Below are 25620 nucleotides of genomic sequence, written 5' to 3'. Positions count from 1 at the left end.
ATCTGCATACTTTAAAGCACAATGTTAGAAAGTTGATGAGAAAATACCACTCTATACATCTAGAGGATTCCTACTTAATCTGGAAAAATAGCATACTGTTGAATTAAAAGACACTTCACCAAGCCAGAACAGCTTATTTCTCATCATTAATAGAAGAGAACAAGAATAATCCTAGGTTTTTCTTTAGTACAGCTGCTAAACTTACACTCAGTTTTAGCTCTGTTGAGCCATCCATTCCCTTAGCTCTCAGCAGTCATGACTTTATGGGATTCTTCTTAAATAAAATTTATTCTATTAAATATAAAATCTTTTACATACTCTCGAAGATGATTACTTCATCCTCAGCAAGTGAGACAACATTGGAAGTAACTGTAGAACCTGATCTGTGTTTGGACTGTTTGATCCTGTGGAGCTTCCTGAGTTATCAGAAATATTAGCTTCATCTAAACCTTCAACTTGTATGTTAGACCCAATCCCAACCAAATTATTTAAGGAAGTGTTCCCTCTGATTACCAGCCCCATTTTAAGTATGATTAACCTATCCTTAGTAAATGGATATGTACCACAAGCTTTTAAGTTAGCTGTAATTAAACCTTTACTTAAGAAACCTTCGCTTGATCGAGATGACTTGAAAAATTACAGACCTATATCCAATCTTCCATTCTTATCTAAAATCCTTGAGAAAATAGTTGCTAATCAAATGTGTGAGCATTTACACAGCAATGACCTGTTTGAAGAGTTTGAGTCAGGCGTCCGAGGTCATCATAGTACTGAAACAGCTCTGCTGAAAGACACTAATGATATTCTTATGGCCTCAGATAATGGACTTGTGTCTGTACTTGTCCTCTTAAGCTCAGTGCTGCATTTGATAAAGTCGATCATAATATTCTCTTAGAAAGGCTGGAATATGCTGTAGGGATCAGGGGAACAGCAGTAGGCTGGTTTAAATCTTATTTGTCTGACAGATTCCAGTTTGTTCATGTAAATGATAAATCATCTTTAAACTCCAGGGTTAATTGTGGAGTACCACAGGGTTCAGTACTTGGGCCAATTCCCTTTACTATACTGGTCCTTCTCAAAAAATTAGCATATTGTGATAAAGTTCATTATTTTCCATAATGTCATGATGAAAATTTAACATTCATATATTTTAGATTCATTGCACACTAACTGAAATATTTCAGGTCTTTTATTGTCTTAATACGGATGATTTTGGCATACAGCTCATGAAAACCCAAAATTCCTATCTCACAAAATTAGCATATTTCATCCGACCAATAAAAGAAAAGTGTTTTTAATACAAAAAACGTACACCTTCAAATAATCATGTACAGTTATGCACTCAATACTTGGTCAGGAATCCTTTTGCAGAAATGACTGCTTCAATGTGGCGTGGCATGGAGGCAATCAGCCTGTGGCACTGCTGAGGTCTTATGGAGGCCCAGGATGCTTCGATAGCGGCCTTTAGCTCATCCAGAGTGTTGGGTCTTGAGTCTCTCAACGTTCTCTTCACAATATCCCACAGATTCTCTATGGGGTTCAGGTCAGGAGAGTTGGCAGGCCAATTGAGCACAGTGATACCATGGTCAGTAAACCATTTACCAGTGGTTTTGGCACTGTGAGCAGGTGCCAGGTCATGCTGAAAAATGAAATCTTCATCTCCATAAAGCTTTTCAGCAGATGGAAGCATGAAGTGCTCCAAAATCTCCTGATAGCTAGCTGCATTGACCCTGCCCTTGATAAAACACAGTGGACCAACACCAGCAGCTGACACGGCAACCCCAGACCATCACTGACTGTGGGTACTTGACACTGGACTTCTGGCATTTTGGCATTTCCTTCTCCCCAGTCTTCCTCCAGACTCTGGCACCTTGATTTCCGAATGACATGCAGAATTTGCTTTCATTCGAAAAAAGTACTTTGGACCACTGAGCAACAGTCCAGTGCTGCTTCGCTGTAGCCCAGGTCTGGGGAATGCGGCACCTGTAGCCCATTTCCTGCACACGCCTGTGCACGGTGGCTCTGGATGTTTCTACTCCAGACTCAGTCCACTGCTTCCGCAGGTCCCCCAAGGTCTGGAATCGGCCCTTCTCCACAATCTTCCTCAGGGTCCGGTCACCTCTTCTCGTTGTGCAGCGTTTTCTGCCACACATTTTCCTTCCCACAGACTTCCCACTGAGGTGCCTTGATACAGCACTCTGGGAACAGCCTATTCGTTCAGAAATTTCTTTCTGTGTCTTACCCTCTTGCTTGAGGGTGTCAATAGTGGCCTTCTGGACAGCAGTCAGGTCGGCAGTCTTACCCATGATTGGGGTTTGGAGTGATGAACCAGGCTGAGAGTTTTAAAGGCCTCAGGAATCTTTTGCAGGTGTTTAGAGTTAACTCGTTGATTCAGATGATTAGGTTCATAGCTCGTTTAGAGACCCTTTTAATGATATGCTAATTTTGTGAGATAGGAATTTTGGGTTTTCATGAGCTGTATGCCAAAATCATCCGTATTAAGACAATAAAAGACCTGAAATATTTCAGTTAGTGTGCAATGAATCTAAAATATATGAATGTTAAATTTTCATCATGACATTATGGAAAATAATTAACTTTATCACAATATGCTAATTTTTTGAGAAGGACCTGTATATATATATGCTTCCAATAGGTCAAATTATCAGGCAGCATAGGATACATTTTCACTGTTACGCTGATGATACTCAGCTTTACTTATCCATGAATCCTGATGAGCCCAACCAGTTAAATAGACTACAAGCATGTCTTGAAGACATAAAAACTTGGATGACTTTAAATGTTTTGCTTCTAAATTCAGACAAGACAGAAGTTGTTGTCTTTGGACCGGAGTCTTTGAAAAAGAAACTGCTTAGTCAATCACCTAACCTGGGTGGCATTAAATTGACCTCTGGTAATAAAGTAAAAAACCTTCGTGTTATTTTTGACCAGGTCATGTCATTTAAATCCCATATTAAACAGGTTTCTAGGATATCCTTCTTTCATCTCCGGAACATTGCCAAAATTAGAAATATCCTGTCCAGGAGTGACGCTGAAAAACTAGTCCATGCATTTGTTACTTCAAGGCTGGACTATTGTAATTCTTTACTATCAGGATGTCCACAAAATGCAGTTAAAAGCCTTCAGCTGATTCAAAATGCTGCAGCAAGAGTTCTGATGAAAATTAAAAAGAGAGATCATATTTCTCCTATTTTAGCTTCCCTTCATTGGCTCCCTGTTAAATCCAGAATAGAATTTAAAATTCTCCTCCTCACATGATTTAGCTCCATCATACATCAGAGATCTGATTGTTCCATATGTTCCTAACAGAGGACTTCGTTCTCAGACTGCAGGTTTACTGGTGGTTCCTAGAGTCTCTAGAAGTAGAATGGGAGGCAGATCCTTTAGTTATTGAGCTCCTCTCCTGTAGAACCATCTCCCAGTTTTAGTCCTTGAGGCAGACACCCTATCTACTTTTAAGGCTAGGCTTAAAACTTTCCTTTTTGATAAAGCTTATAGTTAGAGTGGCTTAGGCTATCTTCCTTATTTTTTTACCTCCACCTTTGTCCCTCCCTGTTGGATGGAGTAAGGGGGAGTCAGGTTTAGATTAAACCGGCTCAGTTATGGTTCAAGTGCAAACACACCCTCCATTTCTGTTACCTGTATGACCCCTTCTCTTTTCCAATGGTTATAATCAGTGTGAGAGAGAGAGGTTTTTAGTATAACAATGGCCATCAGTGGGCTCTAGATGGACAAACTTTATCAGTTTATTATTTTACTTAGTGCCCCTACACGTGGCCCTTTCTGGGGTGGCCGGGCTCTGGCACTTGGTGGTTTGGTCTGGCCTCCCCGGCGGCCCCGTGCAGTTCCAGACCCTTTGTGGGGTGCCTTGAGATGACACTGTTGTAAATAGGGGCTATATAAATAAATAAACTGAAACTGAAACTATCTCGGTAGTTATGCTGCTATAGGCTTAGGCTGCTGGAGGACATAATGACCAATTTCACCCTCTTTGCTACATTCTCACACTACTCTCCAATTTTGCATTATTTGCTGTTATTTCAGTTTTTAACTTTATGTTCTCTCTCTCTTTTCTCTTCCTAGAAGCTACACCTGGCCTGTCTCTGTGTCTACCTGTGACACCTTTCTGGAGAGGGGCATTGTCCAAGCTTCTGCTGGCCACAACTTAATGCTCACCTTCTACAGATAATCCACTTGGGCCTGTCTTTCAGTGTTTAACCCTTTCTCTCTCCTAGATATAGCAATTGACTGAACTTTTACCGTAACTAATTATATGTGCTCTCTTTTAGACTCTATCCTTGAAAACTGGCTCAGAGTTTATCTGTTCCTTCTTCTAGGTGAAACGACTAAAGGAGCTACATCCATTAACATTTACTTTTCCTTCCCATAGAAAGTACTCCTGGATCAGTGCTTGTGTTCTTTTTGTGTCTCTGCTTTGACTCGATGCAATCTGCTGGGTTTCCTTAGATAGAAAAACTTTTTATCCAATTTGAATAAATAACTGAATCTGACTGCACTGTTCAATGGTTAGGATTAATTGGAATGTATGTACCTGACTGTTGTGAAGTACCTTGAGACAACATGTGTTGTGAATTGGCGCTATATAAATAAAACTGAATTGAATAATTAGATCTTTAAGGGTTTCTTGTGAATTAAGAAGAATACACAAAAAAGCATCTGTACTGTGTAGAGAAGATTTGCATTCACCAGGGCCTGGATGTACTCAGCTGCATGAATCATAAAAAAACATTTTTTTTACTTCATACCCCAATCACAAATTAGTTTCTAACAGTAGCAGAAAAAACAAGCATGGGTTATCAAAAATATTTCCAAATAAAAATGCTGAGTGCAGCATACATGAGTTAATATATGGTAGAAATCTTACAAGCAGTTACAGCTGCAAGTCATTTGGGACATGTATCTACCACTTTTCCACATCGAGAGACTGAAATTCATGTCTGTTCAGTAAGATGTAATAAAGAGAGCGTCTGCCATAAATTTTGAATTAGATTTAGATCTGGGTCATTCTAACACAGAAGTGCTGTGCTCATCTGGCTCTCTTTTGCAGCCTCTAACAGGTTTTCTTCCAGGACCACCATGTATTCAGCTCCACCCACCCCTTCAACTCCAACCAGCTCCTCTGCTCCTGCTGAAAGAAGACTTCCCCACACGCTTCCCCATAATGTTGCCACCACCATGTTTCACTGTGGGCGGTGCTGTCTTTAGAATGATGAGCAGTTTTAGTTTCCCACATAGATTTGCATTTTACACGTTGGCCAACAGCTTCAAATTTGGTCTTGTCTGACCAGAGCACTTTCTTCTACATATTCACTGTGTCTCCTACATGTCTTATGACAAACTTTAAATGGAACTGGAAGAGCTATTTTCTTGCCACTCTTCCATAATGGCAAAATTTGTGGACTAAGCAACTAATACTTGTCCAGTTCATAGATTCTCTTATCTGAGCTTTGGATGTGTGCAGCTCCTCCAGAGTCAACAGGATTTGCTTCTCCTCTCCTTGTTCTGGCCTGTTGTTTAAGGTGGTTGGCAGATTTGCATTTGTACTCTTTCCATTTTCAGTGAGTAAATTGAAATTTGCTCTTAAGGTTATCTTACTGTAGACTTGTTTGGTACTCGGGAGCAAGACTATACTAATCTGATACCAACAAAGCTGTTTCTGACTCAGTTATAGACATCAGCTTCAGAAACAGATTAAATTTAAAGTTTTAAACTAAAGATTTTTTGTCTTTAACATTTTTGTTTTTTGTTTTTTGCGGTTCCCAGATTGATTTTGATGATTACAGACCAACTGCAAGTTGGCACAGAAAAACAACACAATCGTTTCCTCATATAAAAATAACAAAATGATAACAGAGGGATTTTTTATGGAAGAATTCGTTACTGTCAGCATGTAATCTCTAAGAGTTAACAGATGCAGGGTTACAGCCCACAGTGGACATAGTGACATATTGTAGTTGAAGCTTCTCATGTAACACTGATGAGGACTGCTGACTAAGTGTTGTATCACCAAGAACTTAATATGCCCCAGAGGAGACATTATGATTATTACTCTGATGTGGCCTTGATGCTTTCTGCAGCAGATGCTTGCAAAAGGAAACATCAGATTATCGAGCCTTGCTTCAAATATTGACTAAAAGGCTGAAAAACAAAAAGCTCTGAAACACTTTTTTGCATTGCAGGAGAGCTGAGGCTGGATGTTGAATATGCGTGCCATCTGCTAGCAGCCGTAACAGACTGAATGGAAATTAGAGACTCGTAGGGAGTGAAGCCTGACCCATATAGTTTATTTTGCCAAGAAAACAAGAATTGCATCCGAACCCTTTAACTGTTGTTGCTTATTCTCTTGTCTCAATTTACAGATTATATTTTGCTAAACGACTGGTGGTTGACAGCTCTATTAGGCTCTGGAGGTGGATGCAGAGTAAATGACAAAGAGAAAAAATATCTGTTAAAATAATTTTGTCTCTAAAACACAGAGATCGTATGAAAAAATATATAAAAAGGTGGAAAGATCTGACAGGGTGTTTAGTCTGTATCTTGGCTGGAGCCCGATGATCTCTGATTACATCAACTGAAACACCTACTCATGGCTATTACACTTGCATCTGAGCAGATTAGAATATAATTAAATCTAATTAATTTAGTAATTCAAACTGAAGCATTTAGATATAAAGTGGTATATTTCTGTAATCTTGATGATTATTGCTTTTAGCTAATAAAAACTTAAAATTTGGTTTCTCTGAAAATTTGATTATTACCTCTGATTAAATTGATATTAAATGTAGAAATATCAGTCCACTGAAACATCTGTCCATGACCTGTATACTATATGCACTCAATACTTGGTCAGGCCCCCTTTTGTAGGAATTACTGCATTATTGCTGTGTGGCATGGAGGCAGTCCGTCTGTGGCTCTGCAGAGGTGTTTAGAAAGCCCAGGTTGCTCTAATAGTGTCCTTCAGCTCGTCTGCATTGTTGGGTCTGGTGTCTCTCATCTTCCTCTTGACAATATTCTATAGATTCTCTCTGAGGTTTAGATCAGGCAATTTCGATGGCTAATCAAGCACAATAAAATGGCTTTATAAATCATCACTGATTGTGGAAACTTCACATTAGACCTCAAGCAACTTAGATTCTTTGTCTTTCCAATCTTCATCCAGACTCTGGGACCTTGATTTCCAACTGACGTGTAAAATGTACTTTAATCTGAAAAGAGGACTTTGGACAACTGATACAGACCCCGGTGCTTTTTCTTCTTGACACAGGTAAGAGACTTCTGATACTGTGTCTGGTTCAGGAGTGGATTAACACAGCACAATGTGAAGAGCCCATTTCTTTAGCAATACATTTTTCTGGCTTACCCTGTGTAGGCCATAACATAATATTTCTGTATTAAAACATTTTTTTTGGTCCTATTTGACATTTACATTGTTAGAGAAACTAAATTTTGGTATTAGTTTCCCCTTTGAATTGAATTAATGAATTAAATAAATGCCTTTATGCATATTCCATACGTACGGTAACATAATATCTTGCTCTTAATTTGAGCACTTTATTAAATCATTGATTCAAAATGAGGTTAAAAAGATATTTCTGATTTACCAATTTATGAAATAAAGAGCACTTCTCTTTTTATGACCACTCACCACCTCTGCTGTTTGTAATGCCCATCCCTGAGAGTCTCATCATACCACATCTTACATAATAACTCAGATGACTGCTCAGCTGCTGCCTGAAAAAAATATTTTATTCTAACCTGTCCAGCACAGACCTCTGTAACTAATTAGCACGCAATCAGTATGAGAGAGACACATAAATATCCATCAGAGGGATGAGTCACATATCAGCATGTCCTTCTTTCACAGCTGCTGCTAAACTACCTTTGGCCTCCAGAGAAGCCCTCAACCCACGGCATGAATGGTCCAATCTATCAAGCAAATCATCAGCAATTATCGGTGCAGTTTACAGGCGGTGGAGGACCTGCAGTTTAACAGCAAAAGAGATATTCATTTGCAAATGATCCCTATTTGTTTTCCAGCGTACTTGCTCACAGGAAGCCCGTTTTCCGTTTTCACAGAGAAGACCATTTACACAAAACAATGACAACAGTAGAGTATTTCTAATGTTTAGTACATTAGATATTGACTAATGCATGGGTAAAAGCAGTGGCATTTGTTGCCACAGTGTACTGACAGGCAGCTATTTGTTTGTCAGACAGGAAGCGTGACTGCATTAACCGTTTAAACATGGTGGACGAACACGTTCTGTAATGTACCCTCGGATAACAAATGGGCCCACGGCTTATGTGTTTTATTTCCACCTGCAAAGTGAAAGCCGTAAAACAATGCATCGTCGAGAGTAATCCAGCCTACGTGTTTGATGAAAAAGATGTGTGGGTTAAATGTTTTCTCGTACAGACACAAAGACACTCACTCACACACACACTATGGGTCATTTCATCACAGCAATGATAGAAAAACCACAAGTGCTCAAGAAGTGGTTTATGAGTAGCAGGGTTTATGTGAGACTGTTGGTTTCTATCAACAACTTTTTTTAGTATTAATTATATCATACAGATGGGATATAATGCCTTGGAAAAGTATTCATACCAATTATGTTTTTCACATTTTATCACCTTTTCACCTCAAACTTCCATATTCTTTAGAAACATTTGATGTGATAGACCAACAAAAAGCATGGGAAAATTATAAAGTGGATCTAAAATGATACATGATTGTGAAAATAGTTTACAAGTGAAGACCTGAAAAGCTCTGCATGCAGTTGTATTTTGCCCCCTATACTCTGATACCCCAAAAAGAAATGCCAGAGGAAACATTATGTGGTGGGGATGCATTTCTTCAGCAAGGGCATTGAAGCTAAAGTTGATGGGAAGATGGATGGAGCAAAATACAGAACAATACCGAAAAAAATGTCAGTGGCTATAAAGGACTTGAGACTGGGACAGACATTCACCTTTCAAACACAACTACGACTGTAAACAAACAGCCAGAGATAAAGGGAAATGGTTTTGATTAAAACATTTCCATGTGCTAAAATGGCCCAGCCAAAGTCCAGACCTAAATCCAAATAAGAATCAGCTCAAACCACTCTGACCACGTTTCATCTAATTTGCATAGACAAATGTACAAAAAGGTTTGTCTCTAGAGGAGCAAGGCTGGTGGAAACATACCTGAAAAGACTTGCAGCTGTAATTAAAGGTGGTTTTACAAAGTATTAGACTCAGGGGGGCTGAATAGAATGGCATGCAATAATTTTCATCTCTGACTCTATTTCTAAGTATTACTTAGTATGTGACTTCTGAAAGCAACTGGTTGCACTTAATTTTATTTAGGGGTATCAGAGTAAATGAGCCAGATTAAAAATACATGCCTCATATTTTCATTTGTACAAAAAACTGAAATTGGAAACCATGCACCCTTTTACTTCCACTTTGCAATCATGTGCCACTTTGTTTTTATGTGTCAAACATAAAATCTAGAAAATATTTATGGTCCTGATGTTAGAAAAAGGGACAAAGAAATTCAAAGGGGAACAAATACTTTTGCAAAAAGCAGAACCTTGAAGAACTTTATGCAATATAATTTTAACTGTCATGATAATTAATGTTAATTAACCAGCCTTGTGATTCATTAGCTACAAGTTACACACAAAGAATGGAGGACCTGGAGGCGCAGCTTCTGAACATTTACGTGGGATGGAAAAAAAAGGTTTATCACCAAAAAAAAAAAAAAAATTAAAACATTCTACCATTCAAACTGAAAGATAATGAGCTAAAATTGCATTCCAAGGGGAAAATCCTGCAGTAAAAGTATGTACAGAAAATGTAATGTATGTGAGAGATGTGCTCAAGGTCTTTGACTACCAAACCACATTAAAAGAAAACTGCAGCAATTCCACATACAAGGAAGCAAAATACTAGACATTGATAAAATGTTTTAAAACTTCAGTTGTGCAAGCATCCCAATCTTTAGTGCAACTTGAACCGAAATGCTTTTCTGACATCTCTTCCCCATCAGAGAACAGCAGCATGCAATGAAACAAACGGTGCACTCAAACCGGTGCTGATGAATGCTATATTACCGTATCAAAGCTTTCTGATCAACCTTTTGCCATGAGGACTTAGGCCCAACAGTGCATCCTCAGTCTATTTGGTCAAATGAAAGGAAGATGAGGCCAATAGGTATGCATGCATTTCACCTTCACAAAGGAGACTTTAGTTTTGATGCATGTAATCCTTTAAGCCTTCTGTCGATTTAAATTAATGATCACATTTGTCTGGAATGTGTTGTTTCCATTCATAATTGCCATAAAGTGACTCAGAGGCAAACTCCTGAGCATTCAGGGTACATGATTTACATTTTTCTTTTCAAAGGCTCAACAGGACTGTGTCTAGCCAGTAATGGCTCTATTAAGCACTGATGTAGGTTTTATTCTAATGGTAAGTTAAAGACCACTTAAAGTGCACGAGGAAAGTGTAAAGAAAAGGCTTGGACTGTTGGTGATTTAATAAATAATAAATGACCGAAACTTCCATCCATCCATTTTCTATACCCAGACCTTCTGTACAGAGTCACAGGGGAGCTGGTGCCTATCTCCAGTGGTCTACAGGCAAGAGAAAGGTACACCCTGGACAGATTGCCAGTCTACGGCAGGGCAACTCAGAGACACAACCATGTACACACACCTAAGGGCAATTGAGAGAGACCACTTAACCTAACATACATGTTTTTTAGACTGTGGGAGGAAGCCAGAGTACCCGGAGAGAACCTACACATGCAGAGGGAGAACATGCAATCTCCATGTAGAAAAACCCCTTGGCCAGGATTTGAACCCAGGACCTTCTTGCTGCAAGGCAACAGTTCTACCAACGAAACCACCATGCAGACCCTAATTCTTCCATCCACATTTAACTTTTAAAGCCCTTACAGAGACTTTTCTCTGTATTATTTGAATGCATGCTTTCTATCAAGCTTTCTAAGCTGTTTTCAAGCTGATCTGACAGCAAAACATCAAAGCATCTTCCACAGGGACGGTCTCAGTGAGGTGATGCTTAGAGTCTGGTTTGTTGGTTAAAAAGTTGAATATTCTGACTATATACATTTTTTAGGGTCCACCTGAAAAGCTTGCATTTTATGATTTGAGATCAATGGCTAATTTGCCATTATATGCCTTTAAGCCAGCAATGGTTTCCATCTGGTCAAAGGCCTGAATGCTAATCTGATGCCCTGGCAGCTGTTTTTCTCTGAGGTTCTTATATCTTTCAGTAAACACTTGGAGTCTGTTAACTGTGTCATTAGCCTGCCTGAAAAAGGCTCTTCATCTTTTTAATCTAGTGGGATTGGATAGAAACTCCAGAAATGTTCTTAAATCCTTTCCCAGATGTATACTTTCTCATAAATCTGCCTTTCAAGCACACCTTTTTATAACTAGCACATCCATTCAGAACACTTTTCATCATTGGTTTTGCACCCCCCCTGACCCCATTCCCTTATTTTCCACCAACCCTGCTCCTCCTCCTCCTACCCGCTATCATCATAATCTTTCCCTACCACTCCTTGTCCCACTCATCTTATTTCTCCATTACCCTTTCAAAAAGACCCATTAAACCCAGCTCAGTTCATCTCAGTTTGTGGTCCTAGGAGTATTCACAGCAAAAGACACTACAAAAAATGCCCAGTACTATATCAGTCAGATTAATGCTAGCACTGTCCATTTTCATATTATAACAAATACAAAGGAGGATACAAAGACAGATGGATAACATACCTCTTCAGTTAGAACCTTCCCCCATCCTGAGTTTTCTTCTCCCAACCTTCAGTCATGAGACGCTACATATCTGCCTCCCTATGCATTGATCAAGTCAGCAAACTTACATCAGCAGCTGGAAAAGTTTGATTTATATTTGCTACTTTTATGTCTCTGAATGCTGTTGACAGTTAATTCATTAAATCGTATCTTAATTCCGTCCTTCTTCTGGCTGTCCTTATTTTTCCCCACACTTTCTCAATTTCCTTGGTCATCTTTATATTTCTGTAACTGTTGTGGCCCCGGATAGTTTCTGTCTAAACTATACAGGTCCTTCTCAAAATATTAGCATATTGTGATAAAGTTAATTATTTTCCATAATGTCATGATGAAAATTTAACATTCATATATTTTAGATTCATTGCACACTAACTGAAATATTTCAGGTCTTTTATTGTCTTAATACGGATGATTTTGGCATACAGCTCATGAAAACCCAAAATTCCTATCTCACAAAATTAGCATATCATTAAAAGGGTCTCTAAATGAGCTATGAACCTAATCATCTGAATCAACGAGTTAACTCTAAACACCTGCAAAAGATTCCTGAGGCCTTTAAAACTCCCAGCCTGGTTCATCACTCAAAACCCCAATCATGGGTAAGACTGCCGACCTGACTGCTGTCCAGAAGGCCACTATTGACACCCTCAAGCAAGAGGGTAAGACACAGAAAGACATTTCTGAACGAATAGGCTGTTCCCAGAGTGCTGTATTAAGGCACCTCAGTGGGAAGTCTGTGGGAAGGAAAAAGTGTGGCAGAAAACGCTGCACAACGAGAAGAGGTGATCGGACCCTGAGGAAGATTGTGGAGGAGGGCCGATTCCAGACCTTGGGGGACCTGCGGAAGCAGTGGACTGAGTCTGGAGTAGAAACATCCAGAGCCACCGTGTACAGGCGTGTGCAGGAAATGGGCTACAGGTGCCGCATTCCCCAGGTCAAGCCACTTTTGAACCAGAAACAGCGGCAGAAGCGCCAGACCTGGGCTACAGAGAAGCAGCACTGGACTGTTGCTCAGTGGTCCAAAGTACTTTTTTCGGATGAAAGCAAATTCTGCATGTCATTCGGAAATCAAGGTGCCAGAGTCTGGAGGAAGACTGGGGAGAAGGAAATGCCAAAATGCCAGAAGTCCAGTGTCAAGTACCCACAGTCAGTGATGGTCTGGGGTGCCGTGTCAGCTGCTGGTGTTGGTCCACTGTGTTTTATCAAGGGCAGGGTCAATGCAGCTAGCTATCAGGAGATTTTGGAGCACTTCATGCTTCCATCTGCTGAAAAGCTTTATGGAGATGAAGATTTCATTTTTCAGCACGACCTGGCACCTGCTCACAGTGCCAAAACCACTGGTAAATGGTTTACTGACCATGGTATCACTGTGCTCCATTGGCCTGCCAACTCTCCTGACCTGAACCCCATAGAGAATCTGTGGGATATTGTGAAGAGAACGTTGAGAGACTCAAGACCCAACACTCTGGATGAGCTAAAGGCCGCTATCGACGCATCCTGGGCCTCCATAAGACCTCAGCAGTGCCACAGGCTGATTGCCTCCATGCCACGCCGCATTGAAGCAGTCATTTCTGCAAAAGGATTCCCGACCAAGTATTGAGTGCATAACTGTACATGATTATTTGAAGGTTGACGCTTTTTGTATTAAAAACACTTTTCTTTTATTGGTCGGATGAAATATGCTAATTTTGTGAGATAGGAATTTGGGGTTTTCATGAGCTGTATGCCAAAATCATCCGTATTAAGACAATAAAAGACCTGAAATATTTCAGTTAGTGTGCAATGAATCTAAAATATATGAATGTTAAATTTTCATCATGACATTATGGAAAATAATGAACTTTATCACAATATGCTAATTTTTTGAGAAGGACCTGTACAAGGTATCATGCTTTTATTAGTCCATTATGTAGGAGGAGGAATATAGCATTCTCTCCTTTAGTAGAGTAAAGCTGCCCTGAGACTGTGATGCAACCGGACCCACAGGACAGGGTCAGTGTCGATCATTTCATACATTTACAGTTTTGATGGTTTTGTACTTTTTCATCTACTGCAGGATGCTCAATCTGCCCACACATCAATTCATACCAGCCAGCAGAGCGTTTCATACCTAACAACCAAGCAATTTTTTATGTTCTATTCATATTCTACTGAAGGAAAATTAATATCTACTAGGAGGTCAGAGTTAATGAGCCATATTTTATAAAAGTCAGCTGAACCTAAATAAACGGAAAACAGACTTTTCAGATAAGATAGTCAATTAAAATGTGAGGCCTAAGGATCATTATGGGTGTGGAATGGCTTGCAGGGGTAGGAAGGGACGAAATGGGGGATAAATCGGTGAAGGGCAAACGCACCCTGAGAGGACCCAATGGTATACTCACATTGTGTTTCTAGAGAAATTTTAACTAATGATGCAAATCGCCTATTCAGTCAGCCCTAAGCGACGGATGGCTCAAGACTAGTTTAGCTTTAAAAGCATAAAGATACTTGCTAGATGAAAAAAAAAAGCAGTGTTGTAGCACTTTTACCTCAAACCACACCACCAGGGTGGCCTTCATATATCACAAATGCCTTTTAATGCATATGAAACGCATGCAAAAATTGAGAGTGAAAGCATTTTTCTCCCATCAATTGGTGAGATGCCAAATTTTGTTAATTTGCATTCAGCATACCTAAATGTGTTATGTGTGTGTCCTATGCAAATTAAGTCTTAATTTAGAATCTGGTTAAGATTAAAAACAACAAATATTTGTAAAAACAAATCTGAGTTTAATTGACGTGGTCTTAATGAACAACACTGGTACCTGACCATTTGATTAGAAAACTTGTTTTTGTTGTATTGAGTAAAATGCTTAATTTATCAATATTTCTACACAGGAATATAGTAAAAATATAAAATGTACCTAATCTAGCATTAGAAATAAGCCGTTTTATTTTTGACTAAATGTAAAATATTATAAATTGAAACTCCAAACCTTATCTGTAGATTTTCCTGTGTGGGTCAGTAGCTTGTTTTTGTTTGTAAGTTTTTATCACAATGATCAGAAGTTTGAATATCAAACATTCTTTTAGTTGTATATTTTAATATCTTGCCTTATCAAATCATTTAACTAAAGAATTTATTTAATACTATGTACTGTAAAGCTTAAATATAATAGTATGTGTAACTTAAAAGCCTAATTTATCAAAATGTTTCCAAAATCACCTGCTGCAAGTCAAAAACAGGTCTTAAAAAAATAATCACCTTTATTGTCAGGAGAGGCAACAAAATGCAGGATCCAGAAGGTGTTATTGCATTTCCAAACAGTCACAACAACTGTGTACACTGAAGTGAACAGTAGTTACACATCTTAAACTCAGCATAGGAATCCCATGTCTGAACCACAACCAGATTATTGCTTAAAGAAGATACTTTAAAAGACTAGCATTCAGAGACGTTATCAAACTGCTTCTCATTTCCATTTTAAACATGCAGTTACTTTCATAAACACACTAAATACTTTTAGTCATACAAAATGATTTGTTGAGAATTTAAAAGGGAACAAAAAAAAGAACATTTAAAAAAATAGTCTCTCACTTTACATGATCAACCAGAAACTTCAGGAACATTTTAGCCACGTTAAGAACAAACAGCTCTGCTAAAAGAAGCCAGGCCTCAACTCTCCTCTGTGTCCTGAACGTCACTCTCTCAGCACAGAGAAACGTAAAAAGGTTCCTGAATATCAAATCTCAGCATCCTGAACATAGCCTCCCACATCAAAACTGATAACTATCCCCATCATTGTATCACAATAAGAACATCAGCTCTCCTGTTTGTCTTTAACCAGTAAGACTGTGTGCTGCCCTCCGCTGGACGCCAGCAGAACTTCACGGTTCTCCAGCTGCTTTCCTGTCATCTTTACTGGGCTCCATTCGTCTTCTTCCTCTCCTGTGCCGAGCTGCAGGTTGGTTCCCATGCCCCAGGCATACACAGATCCTGGAGTGTGTGGAGCAAAGCCGGCAGTGAGAACTCAACTAGAAAATTACAACTTGCAGTCAAGTGCAGAATAATGAAATCTGCTCGCTGATTTATGAAAACCCAACAAAACCAAATTTGACCAAAGTTTGAGGGTAAAACACAAGAGGAAGACTGTCCATCTTAGGTCATTACATTTTTAAATCAAAAGATGATTTTACACTTTGTAGCTTCAGCAAAACTTTGTTTCACGCTCCTCTTTACTCAGGAACACCAGAGCAGCACTGCGAAGGATTTACTGGTTTATTAGAAAAACAAAGCTGAGCAGTGTGGATAATTACTTCCACACAGAAACCTTTCTGCAACAGGAACACAAACTTTGAAGAGAAACATTTTTTAAATTGAAAACATCCTCTACTTTTATTTCAAACGGCATCAAGTTCTAAAGATGAACAAAATGACAAATTTACAGAAACTATAAAATTCACAAAACTATAGAGAAATATTCACGTTAAAGCATGAAAAACATAGTCCAACTGTTAGTGATGTCATAGCAACAACGCATTCAGTAGAGTTTTGTCCACTGAATGTGGAGGCTGTAATCTGGAAGAGGTGAAGGACAAGAACAAGAGCCATCTGTGACTGAGGGGATGTCAAAGCTTTAGCAGTTTCTCCAAATAAAATATCTATAGATAAACTACAGTAGACATGGCTGGTCAGAAAGCCAATGAGATAAGAAGGGGTCAGTCTGATTGACTATAATGGAGCGTAGAGACTTGTAGATCTTTTCTCTGATGCACCAATTAGTCAGCCAGCAGGAAATGCTAATTACTGTGTTGTTTTTTTCTTAGAAATTAATTGTCCTATTTACCAAGCTCTAATTGATCAAGCCTGGGAACCCTAAGAACTAACAGTATAGATTATTAATTTTGCTGTTGAAGCCACTTTTCCACCATTAGTTCTATGACAGCTGCCATACATTTACATTTCTAAATATAACAAAGCAATTACTGAATTAATACTAAATGAAGAAACAAGGACATCTATCTACTGCAGGAAGGGTATCAAGTACAATGTTTTAACAGAACCGAACTTCAGATATTCTGAAATGTCATTTTAAATGTAAAAAAAAAACACTAAAAACTGACTGTGGTGTGTTAGTGCATCAATTAACAGCATATGCTTTAATGTCCTTGAATTTTAGTAAAACTCAGCTATTGTTGGATTCTACACAACTTTCTTAATCACGGGACCTGCAGCACCTCCTTCTATTACGACCAAAGTTTCGTCACATAAGTATAGTCCGTAAATATCAGACGTCAAAAGAACACCTGAACTTGTATTAGTCAAGATGTATCAGATCCTGGGGAACTCTTAACGAAATACACACGAGAAACTCAGAAACCTCCTTCAGTTTGTCTCACCTGCTCTGGTAACTGCGTAGCTGACAGAAGCTCCACAGGACACTCCTTTGGCCGGCTCCATCCCCGTCACAGGCGCAGGCTCACTCTTCTCTTCAGCTCCTTGACCAAGACCTAGGCGACCGTACTCTGCTCTACCCAGGCTATAAACCTGCCCTAAAATTAAAAGGAAAATAAAAACGTTTGCTTCTTGTTTATATTTAATCTAACAATTGTACCATTGTCTTTAATAGTATTCAGAGCCGATTTATATTTTAGTATTAATAATCAAAGTCTGTAGGCTTGAATCAGCTGTGGTCTTCTCTTACCTTCAGCATCGAGGCAAAGAGTGTGATGTTGTCCTCCAGAAAAGTCCACCCAGGCAGTGGTGGAGTTCTTGAAGCATGTCAATTTTACAGGGACAAAACACATCTTGGTGCTTTTAGTGCCTGGTGCAGAAAAATGTAAGCATTTATTGCAAATGCAAGTACTAACATCTTACACTGTCAAAGTGAATTAGTTCAGCAAATGGTGCTGACTATTACACAGTCAATGATACTTACAATGTCAAGAAATAAACACCAAAAAGCCACTCTTACCCAGCTGATGGTAGTTTGAGAGACCGAATCCATACACGTATCCTTCTTCAGACACAGCAAAGGTAAAATACGCTCCACAGAATGCATCAGTGAAGTGAACTTTCCCTTTAAGTTTCACCATCTGCGGGACCAGCAGTCGCTCTGGCAGACCAAGAAGAAAAATGAGCAACATCAGAATAAGATTTTACCATCGTATAAAACTGTGTGTTTCACAACAAGAAGCAGAGGGAGAGAAAACAAAAAGTTACCCACCTAGGCCTTTCCTGCCTCCTCTGTTTGAAAAATGTTCTGGTACTCTTCCCAGCTGTCCCTGCTCTGCAGAACCCAATGTGTAAAGGTTCCCATCCAGTGTCAGTAGCACCACATGATCGTTGCCTATTATTGCATATACAGTTGTTTTAAAGACAAACAAACCCCTTGGGTTATGCAGTGAAAATATAAGACAATATGACGGAGACACAAAGTCTCGCATACCTGAGGCAATTTTCACAACAGATTCTGTGAGGGGGATTTTTACTGGGACAGGACACGTTTTCATGGCCTCCAGAAGACCAATAACACCATTGTTGTCCTGGAAAAAATAAATAAATAAAACCATGGATTGAACACAAGTACATAAAAAAAAAAAAGTAGAAAATAGAGGAGAAAATTATTGTCAGAAGCAGAACATAACACTAAGCTTTTTAAAGAGCAGAACATGGGTGGAACCAAAATGCAGACACTGAAATATTACAGTTCAGCAATAATAGCACAGAACAGAGATATGTTTGAAAAATTTTTTTGTCAAATTAAACAGGTAAGCCTCATTAAAGGGGACGTATCATGCAAAAATCCACTTTTTTAGTTCTTAAATGAATTTTTTGTGGACTTGGGAGGCTGTAGTTGTGTAGAAAAGTTTAATTTAGTCTCTCCAGGTGCTGTGTAGATATCTTTATATTATATTTGGGTCATATTTTTTAATCTGTTCAGTTTTCTTGATTCTCTGTTATGTTTTTTTGAACCGTTATGTCACAGTATTTGCTGCACAACAGCTAAACAAGTCATGGACTTCCACTAACCAATTTCACGTATCCGCCATTTTTACTTTTTGCTACGATTTTGTAGTCCAAGCTCAAGTATGCAGACGCTGAAAGCGGATAAGTCCAAATGTTCGGTTGTTGGGTGCATTAACCCACACACATTACACTGTCCCCCAGCATCAGAACCTCTTCAAAGTGTCTGGTTACATTTTATTTTTCATGATAATCTACCCACATCAGTGGGGAAATTCCTATTTCCTCCACTTCAAGGAGGAGTTCTTCATCAACCTCCACCTGTTTCAAGAAGGATTTGGTGAAAGACTTCATCTGATTAAGGGTTCACTTTCCTTTTGTTATGGAAACGACGGACACAGCAAAGCGGTAAACTGCAAATAACGCTAAAACGACAACAAGCTTTACTTTAGACATGAATTTATTATGTGATGATATGGCGCCCTGGCCATAGTTTTGATAGCAGCAGCATCGTGTCGTCTGCTTATGTTAGTGCTGTAGCTTCTACAGGACAGAACCGTACCGCGTATTTTGAATATTATTATATAAACAGTTTTGATTTGTTTTTGCCATTTTGTTTTGTTTCTGCGCCGCTGGATAATTGTATCTCTGTAATCAAACTATAAATATGGCCGAATGGGTTTAAGTGGAACACTCTTTTACCTCGAGGAGGCGGATTGGGAAGTGCCTCAATAACATTTAAAGAGACAGCACCAAAACGAACCTCAGAACAGGGCTAAAATAGGAGCCTGTGGAGCTACAATAACAAGGAATTCAGACCAAAGCATTGCTGTTCCATTTTATATTGACTGAATGATTTAAGGGAGTAAAGGATGGACTTAAAAGCATATGTCCCCTTTTAAACATGCATTGGTTATCAATAATCAAGTGACCCAAAACATCAGCGTTGTTGCCTTCTTTAAACTTTCCAAGATCATAAATTCAGAAAAAGCAATATTTCTATTGTTTTAACCTAATGCTGCTATTGATTATAGAACAGGTGTCTACATTGCCCCTTCATTTTACAATGCATTTTAATTTGTTAACATCATCCAAGCCGAAAAAAGTGCCCAAAGTAAACATCTTTGACATATAACTATATAACGAGCAAATTTGCAACACAAGCAGGTTTCAAAACATATAAGAAAAAACAAACCAACCCTAAAGGAGCCCCAGATATAGACTGATCCATCCTCTGTAAGGGCAGCAGTGTGGCTGTCCCCTGCAGATACCTGGACAACCTTCTCACTCAGCTCCACCTTTGCAGGAACCATCTCGGACCCTTCTTCTGTCGTGTCCCGACCCAAAGCCCCTTCATCGTTGCAGCCAAATGTGTAGACCTGAATACGGCCAATACATTTTTACTTGAGAAATATGACTTTTTTTTAAATGCAACCTTTACCAAAAGAAAAAAGATAAATGTTGACTCACATGACCAGTTTCACTGAGACACACTGTGTGCATGCCTCCTGCCACCACCTGCACGACCTTCTCTGGTAATGAAAGCAGGGCTGGCTTCTTCCTCTCAGTGATGTCCTCACCTAAGCCCAGCTGTCCTACATCACCTTGGCCCAAAACTAGAACCTGGCCCGCCTCTTTACAATGGCTCCTGTGCGAAACTGTAACACACACACACACACACACACACACACACACAAATAGAAACATAAACAATTATTTAATCTCCTTATAGGAAATGGACTGACATCACAAGAGCCTTGCTCCATTAGAGGTGCAAGGGTGGATAGCTTTGCTAAGGCAGGCTGCTCAAAAGAAAATAAAAAAATAAAAAGCAGACAAGATTGTCCCATTTTCTTAACTAGTATAATTTTCAGCTTTCAGCATTTCCCCAACCCTTATTCAAGAAAATCACGACATGTAGTAAATTATTAAACATCTGTACGTGTTCACAAGTTATCAATTTACCACAGCAGGAGAAGGATCATACTATTTCCAGCTGATGGTGGAGGAACACGCCAGTTTAAGCCTTGATGTAAAGCTGTGCCGTGCAAATGCACACACGAGGAGAAGGTAGAGGGAGAACATGGAGAAATGTCAGGGTTCCCCTGGTAGTTTTCATGGAGAGGACGGGCGGACCCCCTTCTTCCGACAGTAAAGTTAATTGTTTTTCCATTTTATTTTCTAAATAACAGTGGAGAGCGCGGAGCAGAGAAGAAAAGAGTAATCAACTGCGGTGGTTTAAACCGTTGCATGGAAGCTTGTATGGGCCAAAAGTCTAATTTACCTAGCGCTATATCCGCGTGTTTCAGGTGCACGACGGTACATCCCACCCGAGGCCCAAATTCTAGGGAAAACAGTGATTTTTAAATTGGTTTGTCAAACACTCCAAGAAAGAAGATTGCGTAGTACAGAAGAAAGCATAAATGCGTGGCTGGAAACAAGGTTGCTCTTGAAGTGATAAGATAAACACTTTTGATACAGCAGTAAATGTCAGAACTGCTCATGGCGAGTTGTGTCAGGGAGTCCAATCCACAATGTATCAATGTATAAAAAAAGGGTTGAAGGACCTAGTTTAAACTGTAGTGGTATGATGCACTGCAATAAGGGTAGAAAGCAGTGGTGCATGGCCAATTCTCTAGTCATTGATCAGCAGGTCAAATACTGAAAAGTTTCATTTTCTTTTTGTTCTTTAATACATCAAAAAAATGTAAATTCCCACTTTATTCAATTTGCAAAACGGTTAAGGCTGTTCTTCATGCATTTTGTTTTGAGTTTAGCGAAAATAAATAATATAAAACTCATAAAATGTAAGGAATATTTGCTCTGATCCATAAATGTGGATAATATTGTGACCCCCTCTTTCTTTCTTGGATTTAAGGGACCAGAAGAACATTACATTTTTTGTCTTTTCATAGTTAGTTTTTATCAAAAATGAACAAATTAGTTTTTGTATGTCATTACCCTTAAAAAAGAACTTGGAATCAGCCAGATCTCAAAGAAAAACTACAACTCTGCTTCAGCCAGTCGAAACATGACGCATCTATAGTCAAAAGCTCTTTTTTGCCAATAATGAAGAAATACAAAATACACTGTCCCATGGAATGTAGTCTTGAAACATTTTTCCAAGCTTCTCAAATAACTCATATAAAACCAACATAGTTCTTAATTATATGAATTACCTTTTATTTTCTTGGACTCTTCTGCATCTTCAGCAATGGCTGCAGACTTCCTCTTGGTGGTGGTGGTCTTTTTAGCAGGCATGGCACCAATTCATTCAAACTATGTAAAACAAAAGGCTGGTGAAAAACAGAATTGGCCAGGATTTTCATTTTAGTTTCTATACCAGACAAAGTTATTAGTTTAACAATATAATGAAGTATCCTAGAAAGTACCATAATCGAGGTCACACGAAATAAACGTGCAGACAATCTGAACATGCCTTCAATCACATATAATCCTTAAAAGTTTATGACTTAATGAGAAGACTAAAGTCTGGTAGTATAAAACCTAACTCAGAGACAGTCCTGCAGACGGACAACAGACACAAACAGCCTTTACTCCATTGACCAGTAGCTGATGGAGGTGAACAGCTGTAGGTCATTTTACAGTGAACAGCTGTACCGTTCAACATAAGCATGTATAGTGAACCACAATGTTTGCCATAGTCTGGGCTACGTTATACCCAAATGATCACGATTATTCAATTTACACACATGACTATTTGTCAGTCTACGTTACCATTTAGCATACCCGGACAGCTTAAATTCATCTGCATGACCCAACACTTTCCACATGTGTGCTGGCTAAAGTTAGCTAATCTGATAGAAATGTATGATTATATCGAATAAAACACAGCTATAGTCGAGTTTACCAGTTAAATGAGCAATTAAAACAACTGTTATTACGTGTACATTAGTGAGCTATCTGTTTAAAATAAATGTGAAACTGTGTTAAGTATCCAGAAGCCACCGCCAGCTAGCTCCCCGTTAGCATCACACTCGGTAATGAATGAAGAGCGGTAACAAGATAACTTCCAGACCCACACATTAGTAATGTAGGGTTTATTTGTTTGTTGTTAGCTCTATCTTGACGAGTATTGGATAAATCATTTACTGACCTTAAAACTTGTGAACAGTTTGCAGAGGTGAACGTACGCAACCTGTTCCCGGTTTTTACACGCGGAATACACACGTCACGTACGTCCTTTACGGAGGCACGTTTTCTTAAAGAGGCAGCGACACTTTGAAGTGGCCAACCAGGTACCGACTCACCACATTCACAGCAGGAACAAAGGCTGGTTGAAAAATACAAAAATTGACCCCGACATGAAAACACTTGCCTCCTTTCATGTTTTGTTTTATTTTGAATTTTTGGTCAAAATTAAATATTTTAGATGTTCAAACACATTTTGCATCAAATATAGCCGTTCAAATACAAAATGCACCTTTGAAGAGATGATTTAGTTAATTAAGTGAAAAAAACTATGCAAACCAACCCAGCCCAATGTGAAAAAAGTAATACTCCTCTAAACCTAATAGGTGGTTATGTCAGCCTTGGTTATAACTGCCACAATGTGTTCTCAATAACTGACTGATAACTGAGTAGTTTACAAAAGGAATTTGGGACCACTCTCCTTTTCTGAATTGTTTTAAATCAGCAGCACTGGAATGTTTTTGAGCACGAAGAGCCTGTAGTGTCAGAGCATCAATATACTTTTTCTGCAAGTCATTCAGAGGTGGACTTGCTTGTTTCCTTTGGATCATTGTCCAAAGCATGCAGCTGATCACTCAATTCATGGTCCCATCAGCAGCCCCAGACCATCACACTACCACCACCATGGTGGACTGTTGCAATGATGTTCTTTCTTTGAACTGCTGTTTCACTTTTACACCAGATGTCATAGGATGCACATCTTTCAGAAGGTTCCACTTTGGTTTTGTCAGTCCCCAGAATACTTTACAAAAACAGGTTTATTTGGCAAAAGTCAGACAATTCTTTGTGCTTACTTTGGTCAACCATTTTTTTTTCACCCTGAAAGTGTACCATTTTTGCCCAGTTTTTACTCCTTGTTGCATGATGGCCACCAGCCTTAGGTGGTAAGGCCTGCTGTGCTGCAGATGTTCCTGCTTCTTTGTGACCTCCTGGATGAATAATCAATAAAACCCTTGGAGTAATTTTGGTAGGTCAGCAACTCCTGGGAAGCTTCAGCAATGTCCTCTGTTTTCTCCATTGGTGATAATGGGTATTCGAACTGGCTCTGTAACTCTTGCCAGACCGATAAGATGTTAATAGCTATGTTTCTTGTCCGTTCTTTATTGCCTTCAGACCAGGACATGATTTGTTGCTTTACAAGAATTTATAGTGTATAATACTTCATGTTGACAGTTTCTGTTTAAGTGATGTTTTGATTCTACAGGTCCGGCAGTAATCAGGCAATGGGGAAACTGTACTTAGCTTTTCAAAAATTGTGCTTACTCACAGTTAATTTATGATTTAAGAAGACTGACAATTACTTTTTCACAACTGGCTTGGGTAGATATTTTTTGTAATAAATTCAATCTTCATTTTAAAAGCCTGTTTTGTACTTGCTCAGGTTAACTTTGATTTTAAAATCTGTTTGCTGCTCTGACATATTTAAGTGTAATGAAAAAAGCAAAGACAAAAGAAATCTTTCAAGTCACAAATACATTTACACAGCACTCTTCTTAAAAAAATACTAAGTTTTACTTCACAGCAAATAAACACAATGATAATGGCAGAACAGGCCCAAGGTTGAACAAGGCCTTAGCAGAAATTTAGATTGGTGACCCACTTCCAGCTAAACAAGTCGATATGTCTCAGAAGTCTGATCTCAGATCTCTTTCCTGTCTGATTACTGTACAATAAAGGACACTAGTGCCAAAATTGAATCTGAATATCCTTTACTGTCAATGTCACAAATACAATGAAATTGAGAAAAAAGATATCTGGTTTTTGCATGAGTAATAAATAGTCGTACTCGTCGTCTTCCGCTTTATCCGGGACTGGGTCGCGGAGGCAGCAGATTCAGCAATTCATGTAAAATAGAAGCAGTTGTTAAAAAGATAAAATAAAATATGGGAGGTATTCCTGTTCTATTTCAAAATGAGAACTCACAAAATCAAACTTCTGAGTATAAAAAGAACTGACCATTATTACAGACCTAGAAGAGTCAGGAAGAAGGAACAAAGTTTATTGCTTTGTTCACAAGTAACCAGATAAAAAAAAAAAAGACTTTCTCTTTACTCTTCTGACAAACAGCTACAGTGCGCTCGAAATAGGGCCCACTGCTCAGAAACAAGTGACAGAAATTAAATTAGCATTAAAACATGACTCTGGTAATATAAATACCAGATCATCTAAGTTCGAATGTTGCTTTGCCTCAGGTCTGCTCTGGACATTATACTAAAATAAAATGAAGTTTAAATTATATCAGTATTAGTAGTACTAATTATAACAAACTCTACAGCATTTTAAAATAATCTATTTCCATTCTTAAAGTGATTAAAACCTAATCTGTGATAAGATGTTTCTAAATATTACATTTATTTGAAACAAAGAAACATAACCCATTAGAATACAACGCCCTCCACACTTTATTAGTACCTCTGGTAAAAATCGTGAAATTACAAAGAAAATAGTATTTCTTTGCAGCAGCAAAATCTCACACTCAATGATGACGAATCTTTAATTTGAGTATATTTATTCAGAGTGCTTTCCTTCAGATGACACTAAGGTTGAGTCTTTCTGTGACAAACACTCCAGGTGGGTCTGGTGTAAAACAAA

General features: G+C 38.7%; 1 protein-coding gene across 1 annotated transcript; it reads right to left on the bottom strand.

Annotated features, from left to right (window-relative positions):
- Nucleotides 1-15092: 15092 nt before the first annotated feature.
- rcc1 (regulator of chromosome condensation 1) lies at nucleotides 15093-23069 on the bottom strand. The gene is made up of 10 exons (XM_047358067.1): nucleotides 22934-23069; nucleotides 21996-22095; nucleotides 20287-20474; nucleotides 20016-20195; nucleotides 18299-18395; nucleotides 18077-18199; nucleotides 17825-17965; nucleotides 17555-17674; nucleotides 17250-17402; nucleotides 15093-15846 (listed from the first exon to the last, which is right to left on the bottom strand). The coding sequence occupies exons 2-10, from the start codon at nucleotides 22075-22077 to the stop codon at nucleotides 15671-15673; spliced, it is 1260 nt and encodes a 419-aa protein (XP_047214023.1). The 5' UTR covers nucleotides 22078-22095; nucleotides 22934-23069; the 3' UTR covers nucleotides 15093-15670.
- Nucleotides 23070-25620: the final 2551 nt, after the last annotated feature.

Source organism: Girardinichthys multiradiatus, chromosome 3, assembly GCF_021462225.1.
Source record: "Girardinichthys multiradiatus isolate DD_20200921_A chromosome 3, DD_fGirMul_XY1, whole genome shotgun sequence".
Lineage (NCBI taxonomy): Eukaryota > Metazoa > Chordata > Actinopteri > Cyprinodontiformes > Goodeidae > Girardinichthys > Girardinichthys multiradiatus.
This window is presented reverse-complemented; position numbering and strand designations above follow the sequence as displayed.

Bases quoted from the DNA above. Each gene is read 5' to 3' on its own strand.
- rcc1 (XM_047358067.1), bottom strand. From the start codon at position 22,077: ATGCCTGCTAAAAAGACCACCACCACCAAGAGGAAGTCTGCAGCCATT. The intron at 18,396-20,015 runs GTTGGTTTGTTT...TATTTTTTCCAG, and splicing joins ATATCTGGGGCTCCTTTAGG to GACAACAATGGTGTTATTGG. The intron at 17,675-17,824 runs GTAAGAGTGGCT...TTTCTGCACCAG, and splicing joins CTCAAACTACCATCAGCTGG to GCACTAAAAGCACCAAGATG.